The sequence below is a fragment of the Stegodyphus dumicola genome, chromosome 9, assembly GCF_044657685.1.
Source record: "Stegodyphus dumicola isolate Sdum_Otavi_A_Nest chromosome 9, ASM4465768v1".
Taxonomy (NCBI): domain Eukaryota; kingdom Metazoa; phylum Arthropoda; class Arachnida; order Araneae; family Eresidae; genus Stegodyphus; species Stegodyphus dumicola.
Window position 1 is genome coordinate 136,840,711 of NC_140776.1, and position 14,350 is coordinate 136,855,060.

Consider the following 14,350-nt stretch of genomic DNA (forward strand, 5'->3'; position numbering starts at 1 on the left):
CAACAAAAATTCTAACGACGCTCCGGCGCTTTTTTGCTTGCTCTACGTGGTTTTTATTTGTTTTAACAGATATAGACTGTCTTGTGTGAGACAATGGCCCTACATCTGGAATTTCTCGTGTCTCTACATAATGTTTTCAGTTTGTTGATTGTCTTTATGTTCAGCTCTTCACAAGTCTGATTTGCCTCATTTAGCATCCAACCCGATTTCGAGTTTCTCCATACATATTGATTCCAAAAGTTATCCTACCTAAGCTTTTCTTTAAAGGATCGAATTAAAAGTTGTTATATTCCTTTAATTCACATCCATTTCCGGAGGCCCGGGTTCACACCCTGGAGAAGGCAGGGTTATTTGTCAGTGTATAATGTCTTTGCAACACGAGGGACAGAGGCACTTAAGTACTGTTGAGGCTAAAGTCATCTCCAGAGAAAAGGAAGACCTTCGCATTCGTCGCCAAAGGATTCTGCTTCAGAATTAAGTTGGACAAATTCATCTTGTCAAATGCCAAAGACTTAAGCCAACGACAGGCCCAACCCTTGCGTTGTTAGGCACGAAAGAATTTTGGATTGGATTGGATTTGAAACACAAAAAAAGAAAACTTAATATTCATTTTACATCTTTTCATTAAATAATATCCAAATCTCAGCTATTATTATACCAGTTGTACTTATCGATCTGCATGGTAAGATGAAGTGACTGTGAACTGACTCTGAATCTTGATGATTAGAGGAATGTAATTTATTCTTTTTTCAGCATTTTAAAGCTAAATTTTAAATCGGTTTTAGAAAATGTAGGCGGAGATAAGAGACGCAGGAGAATATCTTGATGTCTCAGATTTCTTCACACGTTGATTCACGAAGGACTGTCACTGCAGCTGATGGAAGTGACAAATATGATACAGTAAATTAATTGCCGATTTCCTTTAATAATAATGTTCCAAAAATATCTTTGGCCTTTTTTAATGAAAGAATCATTCAGAAGAAGGAGCGAAGGGTCCCGTGTTATTGAGCTCTCTCTATATATATCTCGTAAGCAACTTTCTGAGACCAAAATACTTAAGTATTGAATTCAAATGGGAGAGATATACAAGACGTTGAGATTAATTAAACTAACTACAAACTTCAGAAATTTTGCATTGCTGTTATTTTTAAATGAGTGTTTTTCTCTTGCGCCTATTCTAGATACAAATGGTAACAAAATTTTAATCAAATATAATGCTAATTGAAGTTTTGGCTTAAATTTGAAATAATTAAGAGAAAAGGAATATGAATAAGAAAAGGAAAATGAAGTAATTAAGAGAAAAAGGAATAAGAAAAGGAATACGAAGGAGATAAAATTTACGTTTCTACTTATTTGTCTATTACTATAAGTGGTTAAGTTATAAGGTATTTCTCCCGCCTTCTTGGCATGCCATCGTAGTGTGGTGATCTGCACGCTGGGCGCGTATTCCAGAGGTCTGTGTTTCAATTCCCGGCGAAGGCGTTGCTCATTTTTCATCTCTCCAGTCTCGAAATACCTAATGTCTCTACAGTGGCACCCGAACTAAAAGGGTGGTGGATGATTCTTCACACCCAGAATTTGGCGAATGGGTCTAATAAAACCCCAGTCGTCCTTTAAAAAAGGGGGAGTATATAATGTATTTCTTCCGCCTTCTTACTGTGCCTAATGTCTCTACAAAATTACTTATTTGAATACGGCAAAGCACATGACAGCTATTCGTTTAAAGAAATAGATGCCGTCTTGGAAAATTTCCTAAGGAAAACTAGCTTGTATTCACGTTACACATACACACCCTGAGTACACTAAGCTTGTACACGTTACACACTGAGACATTTCTGCAGCTTTATTTTATCATATCAAAATAAGCAAATAATTAAAACCAATAAAAAAAGATGCGTATTTTGTCGATTTTCGTCAATAAATTTTCATCATCTATCCTAAACTTCCTTATTTTAAATATTAACAATTTTTCATTCGCTGATTTCATAAAATAAACATTTCTTGAGGTATTTTGTGTTAAATCTTAAAAAATTTAATATATTATATGCACTTACTTCCCGATTATATATATATTCTCTGTGCAGTCTTGCTTCAACGTACACTTCATATTATGCCTTATTTTTTCAAGAATCATACTTGAAAAATTCAAAATTTAAATCCCATACTTTTAATGCAAATATTGATTTTTGTTTAACACTCTATGTCAAGTTAGGCTAGGTTATTCGAACATGGCAAAGTATACGAGATTTATCTGCGTGAGAGAAGAAATGTCTTGGTGGAGAACTTTCTAATGGAAATTAGGGTGGGAAACCACAAAAATTAACCATGCAACTAGCCCATTCATCTGGGGTCGAGATCCCAGTACTAAGCAATTTTAACCACTCAGACACTGGTGCAGTGCATTTAATACTTTAAATGGCACCATGTTAAATTTACTAACTTCATAATAAATTTGTTGTGTCAGTAATGAAATAAAAGATAAAGACTTTAAACAGGGATTTTAAATTGTGCAATTTAAACATCCAAATACCATAGAATTTCTTTTATCCGCATCGTTTCCTTCGTTTTAAGAAAGTGTAAATTAATTTTTTTTTTTTTTTAAATTTACTTACGTGTTTTTTACATCTTCTTTTGCTGATTTTAAGAGATAATGAGTTGAGTACGTGTTCTTATTAACTGTTAAATTAATTCAGATGAATGAGTGTGACATGTTTATTGGCTTAAAAGAAAACAATTTATTGTAAACTAATAAGCAAGTCTTACAGATTCATCATCTTTTATTAAATAATATATCACACAGTAACGACATGACTGCGCATATCATTCGGCAAATATGTAGATTGGAAATGTAAATAGGAAAGAGTTTTGTTTGGTTCGGTTTGATTATGGCAAAGCACACTGAGGCTATCTGCCTAAAGGGAGGATGCCTTCGTGGAGGACTTTCTAAGAGGAACTGGCTCGTATACACGTTACACACGTGGAAAACCACAAAAACGCCGATCCAGGCATACGGTTATTTTAATTAAAAGATATTAATATCTTAAGCAAATAAAGTTAATTTTTTACTTTATTTTAGCGTAGTAAATGTTAAAACAAGTCTGAGCTCAGTGGGCTAAGATTTCTGTAAATTACTTTCATTGCTTTATTTTTATTTAAGTTAGAAGTGTGTTATGTGTTTAGGCAAGTAGAAAAATATAGCTTATTTTCTGTTCAATTTATTTTTATTATTTATTTAATTATTATATAATCTATTATTTTCTGTTCAAAGTAATTTAGTTTTACCAGACATTTACGATAAATATCAATATTTTAACCCCATCATGGTGCACATCATTAATTTGGGCATTTGTCAGTCTCTGCTAACGTCATATTTCTGCATACAAAACTCCACTTTCAAATGCTTTTTCAAAATACTTTAAAATGATTTTTAGATTTGCATCAGCTAATGCAGGGGGAAAAAATATTAAAATTCGTGTTTAGAACCTATAAATTAAATTTTTTGTAATTGTATTTCCATGAAGCCTTTTTTATATCAAAATTTGTCGTATAATAATACCTCTTTTCAGCAATGTAGGAAGAAGCTTCTTAAGAAGATTTAAATCAACAAATAAATAAATAAATAAACTTTTTTCCGTGTAGAATACAAAGCACTTTATATAATCCCTTTCTGTGAGAAAGAAAATGAAAAAGCAAATTTTTAGCTATTTTGGGACACAAAGTGTAGATCTTTTTTCTGGAGATCCGAAATTGCATGTGTAGGTCAAAAGTTCCAGACCCACACCCCCAGTTAGCTGCGAATGTCATACACGTTATCTTGACAATTCAAAAGAGCGTAGTCATGTGTAAATATGTTGCATTTTTGTGTAGGTTGCTTAGAAACCTGATCTGAGATCGAGGATTTTTTTTTTTTAACTTAGAACATACTATCCTTCGTATGTGAAGGACAGACAAGATTTTAGTACTGCGGAATATTTGGATTTAGAAGATTCTCGCCAGTCTGACCTTCCAGTCTGCTGACTTTAAATTTATAAGCAATCTTTTAGTGTTGCGAGTCGCAAATACATATTCTAACGAAAGATAAGCCTTTGTTTCTAGATTTTAGATCATAAAAAATAATAAAAAAAAGCTCTTACAATAAAAATATGACAGTTTACTTTCTTAATTTTTATTTAAAAACATTTTCAAAATGGTAACACTTCAATTCAAAAGTGTTGAGTTGCGCTTGTCAAGTGGCATTCTACAATTAAAAATCCTTTTCTCTTTAAGATTTTTTTCGGGCATACTATATTTTATACAAACAAAACAGGTATTTTTGTATATATTACTTTTTAAATTTTTAATATAGTTTCTATACTATCAAATACAAATTTTAGGAATTTAAAGAATACCTACCAGAGCATAATTTAATGAACTGATGTGTAAAGTATGTTCTAAAAAATGTAACAAATGTCCATTTTGCTGATCTGTGGAAAAATCTAATGCCCCCCCCCCCAGTTTGATTGTATGAATGTGAATTAGTTTAGTATAGGAAGAAACTGTTAAGAAATATAATTGTTGAGGAGTATAAAGCTTACGTTTAATGATTAAATTGCCTATCAATTAAAAAAAAACATTTCCGCTTCGCTTTTTATTACGTAAACTTTGGTATGATTTTGGCCCAACTTCAGCTGTAATCTGGTTTATCTTTGGTTTTGACCACGTCAGCTTCAATGTGATTCAGATCCAGCTTCGACAATGACCTGGTTCACCTTCGGATTCGACCACATCATCTTCGGTATTATCATATGTTGGAGTTAAATCAAACTTTGCGAGAAATATAATGCCCACAAACTGATCAAAGAAACTTTAATAAACAAAACTGTTGACTGTAAAAATTACATATCCCTGGATGGATAAGCAGTCCAAAAATTAGCGAAATTTAAAGAATGCACATTATCTAGTTTCAAATGGAAGAAGTGAAGGAATTTAGTCCATCTTCCTTTTTCTTTTAGTGTTCTCTTTAATGTGATTCTGGCCCAGCTTCAACTGTGACTTGCTCCAGTTTCATTTTTGCCATATAAGCTTTAGTTTCATTCAGCTGATACTAGATCAAATTGTAAATTTATCATCAACTACTAACAGAAATATAGCCTTTCACGATAATGAGCTTTTTATCCAGAATAAAGAATGAAAGAAATACAGGAATAATTCTTTAGGCATTAAAGCATTTCTTAAAACAATTACATTTCTTAAGAGAATTTCTGAAGACAGTGTAATCAAATTCAATTCTAGCTTAACAAAGCAAATTGTTTATTGACTTTATTAAAATCTTTCATTATGAATTAGATGGTAGCAATTGTGGAAAATTATTATATTAACTGGAAAGTTTTTAAAAAAAAATTACAACCTGCTATTTATAACCTTGATTATTTAATTTTGACCTGTTCCTATATTTTTTTCACTGTTGTCTATCATAATTCAACAGCTGGACCTTTTGTAATATTGAAAAGGAATTTTTCAACAATTAGACTAAAATAGTTCGTTTCCTTTTTACAGGATAGAAGAGAGTTAGTGGTCAGCCATGGAGGCAACTTGACGTCTATCGCTAGTATTGTGCCTACCGGAACAACGTTCAGCACAGGAGGCCGCCTTACACATACTCCTAATGAATTTCAACCGCCTTATTTCCCTCCTCCTTATAGTCTGCCACAGACGCAGCTTGATTTCCAGTCAGATCCTTACGCACATTTGAATAGCATCAATGCCACTACTCCTCAGAATTACCATCATCAACTGCATACAAGCCCACGCAGTCTTTTCAAAAGGGAGGATGAAGCATCTTTGCATTTGCAGACGAACATGCTGCCAGTATCGTACGCCGACACGACCCGCCGGACGGATGTTTCATCGTACGCTAGGCGGCCGGATATATTGGTGCATTCAGGGCATACCCTTACAGAACAGGACCTCATCACTCTTCAGAATACAGGAGCCTTACCCGTGCTGGACGACGGACAGGTAGGTTAAAAAAGCCTTCTTCAGTCATTGCTGGCTTAATAATCGTGATCATTAATAATTTAATAACTATTTAAATCACTTCAAATTTAGTATTTTTGGTTAAGATTTCAGTCTTAATCGAAATTTTCCGTGCAGCATTAGAATTGTTGCATCATTTGGATCTTTTTATTCTATTTATTTGCTGATGCTGTAGCGGATGTTAATATCTATAAATTGTAGAGTACAGTGGTACTCTACAATTAGTAGATGTAGCGGATGTTAATATCTATAAAGTACAGTGGAACCTGGAGATGCGAGTTTCATTCGTTCCAGCATTGAGCTCGTATAGCGAATTTCTCGTATCTAGAAACAATCTTCCCCATTGAAAATAATGGAAATCTATTTAATTCGTTCCGCACCCCCAAAAGTATCAACATAAAAATCAATTTTTCTAATAAATGACACTGGTAACTAATATAAGCGTAGTTTACCTTTATGATAGCTTCCGACACCGACTTTATCTGTTTTTCGTTAATCCACACCAACAACAGCTTTTAAAAGTTTTGGACGGTGGTTGGAAGTAACGATAACTCCTTTGCCTACATCAAATTTCTTAATTTCTTCCTTCGTCAGAATAGTGAAGATCGTCGATGTCGAAAAGGCCGTAAGTCTTCGCCAATTACATCATCTTACACCACGCTTATATTTATCTACGATTTCTTTCTTAATTTCAACGGCCATGGCTTCCTTATTTTTCTTTGCAGCACTATCGGAGGCAAAAATCTTCTTGGGAGGCATCGTGAAGTAATTATTTTCACGTTAAATGTAATAAACAATTAACTCACAAGCTCACACACACGTAGATCGAAGAAAACTGAGTGATCTGACGAGGCGATTCCCTGAGTCGAGCCGGATCGAGAAATGGCGTCACGCATATCAACAGCCTGGCTCATGTTCGTTACTCGAGACAATGCTCGTATTCAGGGACACATTTTTCACTCATACTTTCCTCGTATTTCGAATTTCTCGTATATAGAGGTGCTCGTATTTCAAGGTTCCATTGTAGTGTACATAACAGAATTTGCTACAGGAAGGATAGCAAAAGGATGCACAACAGATTTTGGGATTTTTGGTGCAATTTTTTTGTATATGAACAGCCTGACTAATCATTGCTAAGATAATGTTATAAAATCATTAAAACCTACGAATATTATTATTCCCAGCTGCTTACCAAATGTAGCTTTGTTTTTCCAAAGCATATCAGTAACAACGAGACTTAAGTTTTGAACATGAATGTCATCAAGTAATTAGATCATTTTTCTCAGAATCGAAAACAAGATGCGGTTAGACATCTAAATACAAACAGATATAGCGAGGTTATTTGTCAAAATGCCAATGAGGCAAAACCTAGAACATAAATCACGTAATGACCTTGTGTGTGGTAAACAAACTTCACGGATAGCAAATACGCTATAAAATGGTTAAATTATCGACGGTATTTTTTTAATAGTTAGGGCATAAAAAACGATAGCATTTTGAGCTAACTCAATTTGCTATTGAAATACTGCTAATAATCCCAAGCATTTACGTAAAACATTTGATGCTATTATAAAACCGAAATATCTACAGTTCGCTTGCGCAATCAGGAGGCAAACGTAAGAGTCACATTTTTAAGCATTAAGTTTAAGTTAGAAACTCAGCAATTTAGAAAAAAGAATAATGCGTTTTCTATTTTTATTTTTTTATTTAATACACGCAGAAAACTTTCAAAACTGCAGTATGTTTCATGTATGGTTGTTGTATTCAAATCTAACCAAACTTTAAAAAATTATTTTTTCTGATAGTTCTACTAAGTTAGAGGTTGCAGAAAACAAGACAAGCAGCAGTGAACCTAATTTTAGATTGGGAAAAGGAGCTAGAACATCAGGGATCTTCTAGGCGTGTAATCAGCAAATATGAAAGGAATTCAAGTTATTTGGATTAACTAAAAGGAATGTTTTCTATTTTACCATTTTTGACAATAGGGAGGAAATCACTCTGAAGTGGCGAAGAAGGTGTTGTCCTTCGTTATTCAATCAAGGTCATTATTTCCTTTGAAAGTGCTAAAATTTCTGAAATATTTTTGGCTACATCAAGCAAAAAAAAAAAAAATAAAAAATAAAAAATAAAAAAAAAATAAAAATAAATATATATATATATATTATTTTAAGATTTGAAAAGGACTTAAAGATAGAAACTTCATTAGTTAAAGACTTAAAGAAATGAAGACTTTATAATGTCTTTCAATTAACAAATTTTGCGGCCTCACGATTGTTACCCGAGATGCACGAAAGTAAGGACGAGACTTCAGTCCATCAGAAATTCTAACATCACGAGGACATCCGTATTCAGTCTACATCACTATATAGATGTGGGTTCATTGTTTGACCACAGTTGTGAAACCTTGATTAGACAGTTTGCCCAAAGACATTCGACTTTTTCAGAAGGGTTTAGTTAGAAAGTCTCGCCGGAGAGAAAATAACTTGACAACGTCGAGAATATTCACTCCCTCAAGAATCGAAGTCTCAGTAAGTGGCGAAGTCACGCTTCCAGGTTCCAAGGCATCGCCCTCCTACCCTGTGTGTAGCATAGTGAAATAAATTTTAAGTATAACTCTTCTTTCGCTAGCATAGCATGGTACGAATCGTTGTTGTCTACCCTATTTAGCAAATAAATTGGTCCCAATGGCGCATGCGTATTTGTTGTCTAGATCACGTCTCTCGTGATCGAATTGTAATCGGTGAATCCAACTCGGTTGTGATCAATGATACACAAACTCGGCTCTATGAAACATTTTAGGAGTTCCGTAATTCTTTATTTGTAAAAATGTACTTTTATTGATTTTTATATCATTTTTAAAAGTTTCTGAAAATTTATTATTTAAAAATTTCCATATTCATGTTTTAAATCAATAAAACAACTAAAAGTAACCAAATTATTAGTTTTAAATGACACATGGTACTGCAGATAACGATTCGTGCAATTATAACACTGATAAACATTTACGAATCCATTTATTGAATCTAGTCGTAAAAATAATCTTTTATAAAAATTTGCTTTTCCTCGAAGAGTGGCTAACTGGAGATAATGTGTAGAGATGGAGATAACTGGAGATCTGTGTTATAATCAGTTAACTCATCTCACTCGTGACTGATGATACTACGATCTTTTAAACAAACGGGAAAATGTAGGAAAAGGGTAAGTTAGATATGTTAAGAATTCCCCTCCCCCAAAGAAATGCTTTAGTCAAAATAGTATTATTGATGATGATTAGTATAACAATACAGTTTACCAAACAGTTCAATGTACTGTTAGTTACATAGTTTTGATAAAAGTTCAAAATGATTTAAAGAGTATTTTATGGCTCTCGCCAAGTCAAACAGTTTAGAAAAATAGGTCAACAATTTTTATCCATTAGAGATTAAAGTTCAATGGCTACTAAATCCTTAGAAGTTTTTAAATATGTGTATAATCACATAATAATGTTGATTATTTATCTGAAAAAGATAACTTGCTAAATCATTTATGTTATAGTTAAGTTAACTGATTAAAGGAAGGCAACTCGAGGGCTGCCTGTCTATGCGAAGAGGTGCCTTCGTGGAGGACATTTTAAGGCAAGTTGGTTCATACCCACGTTATATATAGGCAAAAACCACTACTAAAATCGACCATGCAGCCAGTTCGTTCGCCAAAATTTGATCCCAGGTCGAACTACCAGTGTTCAGTCGCTTTACCGCTCGGCCGCTGATGGTCCTAATTTTACTACGAAATTCTTCTTTCAAATAACACGTTGCCAATATGACATCATGTATGCAGTCGACAGTAGATAGTGTTTGTCTGGCCTACAAAGACCAATTGCCATAAATGGAGCAGCACTTTTTTTTTTCCTAGTTGGCTACAGCTCGTCAAAACACAAAGATTAAGGTAAAAAAAGTGCCGATAGACTTGAGAAGTTCAGTATCACGAAGAAAGAAACTCTCATTAAGACTGCCTGAGCGCCTTTGTGAAGGCCCTTACCTAGTAATTGCCGACTTTCATAAAGGTGTCGGCACTTTTATAACATTTTATGGAATCATCCGAGTGACGGGACATAAAATTCCTTGCTTTTTGGACATAAAAATCCATTGCTTGGACATAAAAATCCATTGGAGTTAAAAATTAGATCTAACCGTTATGAAATTGTATCGAGCTAATGACGACGGGGTTAAGACGTTGAGTCTTATGCAATTACCATGAAGCTACCTTTCTATTTTTTTATCAAGTTTTCCAAATGTTTTTCTTCCTAACAGTTTATTTTTGCCCCCGTATGAATAAATAATATTTCATCCTTCTTAAACCATCCATATCATATAAAACAAAGTCAGGCGCCTCGGGAAGTTTCCCGAATTTTTCACAGCTTCATCCTGCTTCGTATATACTTCACTGATCAACCTGATATTTTGCGTGATATAACCTGATAAGGCTTTTATATAAGGGGTCCATGAAGTTTAGAAAATATTTCAAAGAGCCTTTCTTTTTTATCTGGAAAACTTAGGACTATTTATCTGCTCCAAGCGAATGCAAGTTGTTATGAAATACGGTTTTTCATATTGAATAAGCAAACATTTTATTTCATTTTACATACTTCAAATCTCTATGTTGCTGGCTGGCTCACATATATTTTAAAAATTAAATGGTTTTCTTAATGAACAGCAAAACATCTTAATGGGTGAACGGCTGCAAAATAGACATTTTCATGTTTGCTGTGTTAGTAAATAATTTTCTAATTAGCGAACCTTCTATTGACAGCACGTTCAATATATTCTATGAGCACGGTGAAATTTGTTCTGCGATGGGACTTACAGAGCTTAATTTCTTCCAAAAGAGTTTTGCTTGTCCAAGTGATTACCATTCCATCTTTTATTCATTTTGAGCTTCCCAGAATATCCAATATTCCAGCACCGATCATGTCAAAAATCCAGCAAGAATAAAAACATTGTAACATTTTTTGGAACAAGCTGCTGACTTAAAATGCGTTGGCCTCTGGGTATGAAATACTCCTTCCCCGTCTTCCCCCTTCGAATTCTGTTGGGTAATTTTTGTGTGGAAACATGAACACGCACAAAGATAGTTGGGCAATAATGAGAAGCTCAATAGCTAGACGGACGAAGCGAATGGCCTCTTTTGATTGACCTCCATCAATTTTTTTTTCTTCCTTTCCTTCTCTCTTTTCTTCCATCTCACAACTTGTGTCGGCCAGTGCTGGAGATATTTCTTTCGGCCCCCCTCCCTGTCCCTCCCATCTTGTACCTGTTCCCTGGTTACTACTCCTCTGCATCCCAGACGAGTTTTGAGGAGTGACATTAGTGGACGTTTAACCACATTTGGCGAAATATTGCCCTCTTTGCTATTTAACAGTTAACCAAAATGTTTAGTACCGCAGATACGAGACAGAAATCATAGAAAAATATTTGCAAAAATTATCAAGATTATCTTATTGGCTCAAATAAGATATGTTTCCTCCCCTTGCAAGATAAACAATTGGAAAACCACACCCATCTTATAATCGCATCATTTCGATACTATGCTAAGGTAACTTAAATAATATTATTTCAAGATATGGTATTTATCAACCTTAGTGAACATGCCAGTCTCGTACATGTGGTGTTTTTTCATTGCAAGTTCTTATTCCTCATAAACATTTTAAAAATTACATTATCATTTTATATATAAGGGTCAGTGCTTTTTCTTAAATCAGAAGTGCGGAAGCCTCGTTTGAGATACGAGAAAAAGTTGAAATAATGAAAAAAATATTGAAAAGATTCAGATTTTAACGACTCTTTAAAGGGCTTGTTAACAATTTTTATGATACCAGTCTTTTCTTGGATTCATTCCTCCTAACAAAACTTTTTGTCTTTTAACTTGACTTTTGTCTAAATTATCTTGTAACTCTAACTAAACTTTTTATCTTTAAACTTTATTATTAAATATCGCTTATAAAATTCAATAGCAAAACCACAATAAGTTTAAAAGCAGCATATGTTTAGAATTCCCAATATAGTGTTAAGTGTTGCTGTTAACTTTTTACAGTCTTTCCTCAGTTCACGATATTAATGTTGAATTTTCTAAGTAAGATGATTTACGAAATTGTTGTCTTTATAATTATTAATGTTTTGTGTCTTTAACTTTAAATATCACTTTTTTCGTATTTATGCCACATAAAATTTAACAGCATTGTGATAATATTTGGTGGCAACATTCTTTTATTTGTTAAAATATACGGACAAAAAAGTGAAGATTGAGACGAATATAATTTCTAGGGCTAATAATACCTAAATAAAATGTAAAAGTGAGATTAATAAACCGTAAAGATATTCTATGTCAATCTAAGATTTCATCCTATGTCAATCTAAGATTTATTTTGGTTTAATTGGGATTTTTTAAAACGAGTTGCTTCTCTAATCTATCAAGTCAGTCTCTTTTTTTTTTTTTCCCCTTTTAATATATCCCTTTGTTTTCTTGTCTTTCTCAAGGTTCTAGTAACAAACATATGATCTCAAGCAAATTAAACAGTTTTGTTGTAAAACTCCGAATGTGAATAGGTTTCTTTCACGAACATGATATTCTTGAAATAAATTCTTTACGTAATTATAGATTGTCTTTGACTGACTACTCGCTTTTAGAACGGTCGAAAATTAAGATTCAAAATCCTGTAATATATGTGTGCATAGATGGGCCAATCTAGATTCTCTTAATTTTAGACTGGCGTAAAACGTAGATTTTATTATTGGCGTAGATTTGAATTTGAAAAAATTAAGTTAAATTAATGACAATTAAACAAATAAATTAAAATATCCAAAGTAACATTTACTTAGGGCTCCTGCGGGAATTGCAGTTTCTCCATTGGACTTTATTACAATTATTGTTTAACAGCAACATTTTTATTAATTTTTAATGAGTATAATTTCATACAGCTAAGATTTTAGACAAAACTGGTACGAATCAAGAAATGCAGCTATACTAAGTAGTGATAACTGGTAGATGGTAAACCATAGTGATCTAATTTGTTTCCGTTAGGAAAAATTTATTTACCTATTCATTAGTGAATCATGAATACGAATTCTTTATGTCCATTTCGTTTTTACGTGATAGATACGTATGTTCCTGAAGAATGCGTGTGAAAAAAATTCTTGTCATTGTCTAGGAAAAGTCATTGTATTTACGGAAAATACGAAGATTGATTCCGGATATAGATCAGCAAAGATAATTTTTAAAAATAAATCTGAAATTATTTAGTTAAAGCTTATTATTTTATTTCAACAAAATGTGCATATAATAATATGAATTAAAAATGCATTAAAATAAGTTTGCATTTGAAATAAAAACATTCTTCATGAACAAATAACGAAAGGAAAACTGTTTTACACATAACAAGATTTTCATTTTGTGGCAATAGACGACGCATGCATTTGCGTATGATTGGAATATCACTGCTATTAATAAATATGTTGAGGATATAGTCTTCCGCTATGAATGAATTCAGCATCAGTCTCCTCTAATGATATTTCATTGGCTTTACGAATGATATTAGTTCTTAACCGCTTTGTTCGTATTTTGGCTAGGTCATTTTATTATTCTTTGCAATAGATTGTCAACAACTTCCGTTTGCGTTAAAACTTCCGAGCGCATTCCTCATGGGAGTCATGTTTGATAAAAAGATTATCTAATTGTCTGTCTAATTCCAGGACCATGAGCGGCCAGGTTTGTGAACACTAATAGTTCGGTTCGTTCCTAACAACCTAATCCTAAACAGCGAACTAGCTGAATGGACTACTTCGTGGTCTTTTCCTATGTGGACGAGTCAGTTTCCCTTAAACAGTCCTCCCCGAAGGCATCCCTTCCCTAAGAAAATAGCCTTCAAGTACTCTAGCATAAACAAATAAGCCAAACTATCTGGCTAGTTACGGCCATTTTTTTAAATTAAATATGCTTTTAGATTTGGATCATTTTCTTCATTCTCTCTATGTTCTGTGGGATTAGGAGTTTCTAATATTTCATCTTAGCTTAGGACATAGCCGACTAGCAATTAATCAGTATCTTCAAATGATAGATCATTGAATCTTCTCCACACTTGGGCGTGCTACTGTAATCATGCCGAGAAACTCTGTCTTATTAGGGTTGATGGCACCTTTGCCTTTTACAGCTTATGATCAAACCGCTTTCCAACCGGCATTCAAAGTTGCAGGTTTTAATTCAGTTTAAAGTACTCCAACTTGATTTTTTTCCCTCGGGGGGGGGGAATAAGGGGAAAAAATTCTTAGCAAATTTGTTTGGTCTACTTATGTTAAATCAAAAT

General features: G+C 33.4%; 1 protein-coding gene across 5 annotated transcripts in view; it reads left to right on the plus strand.

Moving 5' to 3' along the window:
- The window catches only part of LOC118186090 (transcription factor AP-2-epsilon-like), a 295,229-nt gene that overhangs the window by 166,938 nt on the left and 113,941 nt on the right, over window positions 1-14,350 (plus strand). For all 5 annotated transcript variants that reach the window (XM_035356105.2, XM_035356101.2, XM_035356102.2 and 2 more), the window contains exon 2: window positions 5,536-5,997. In XM_035356105.2, the coding sequence (XP_035211996.1) occupies window positions 5,536-5,997 (462 nt within the window). The remainder of the gene's footprint in view (window positions 1-5,535; window positions 5,998-14,350) is intronic.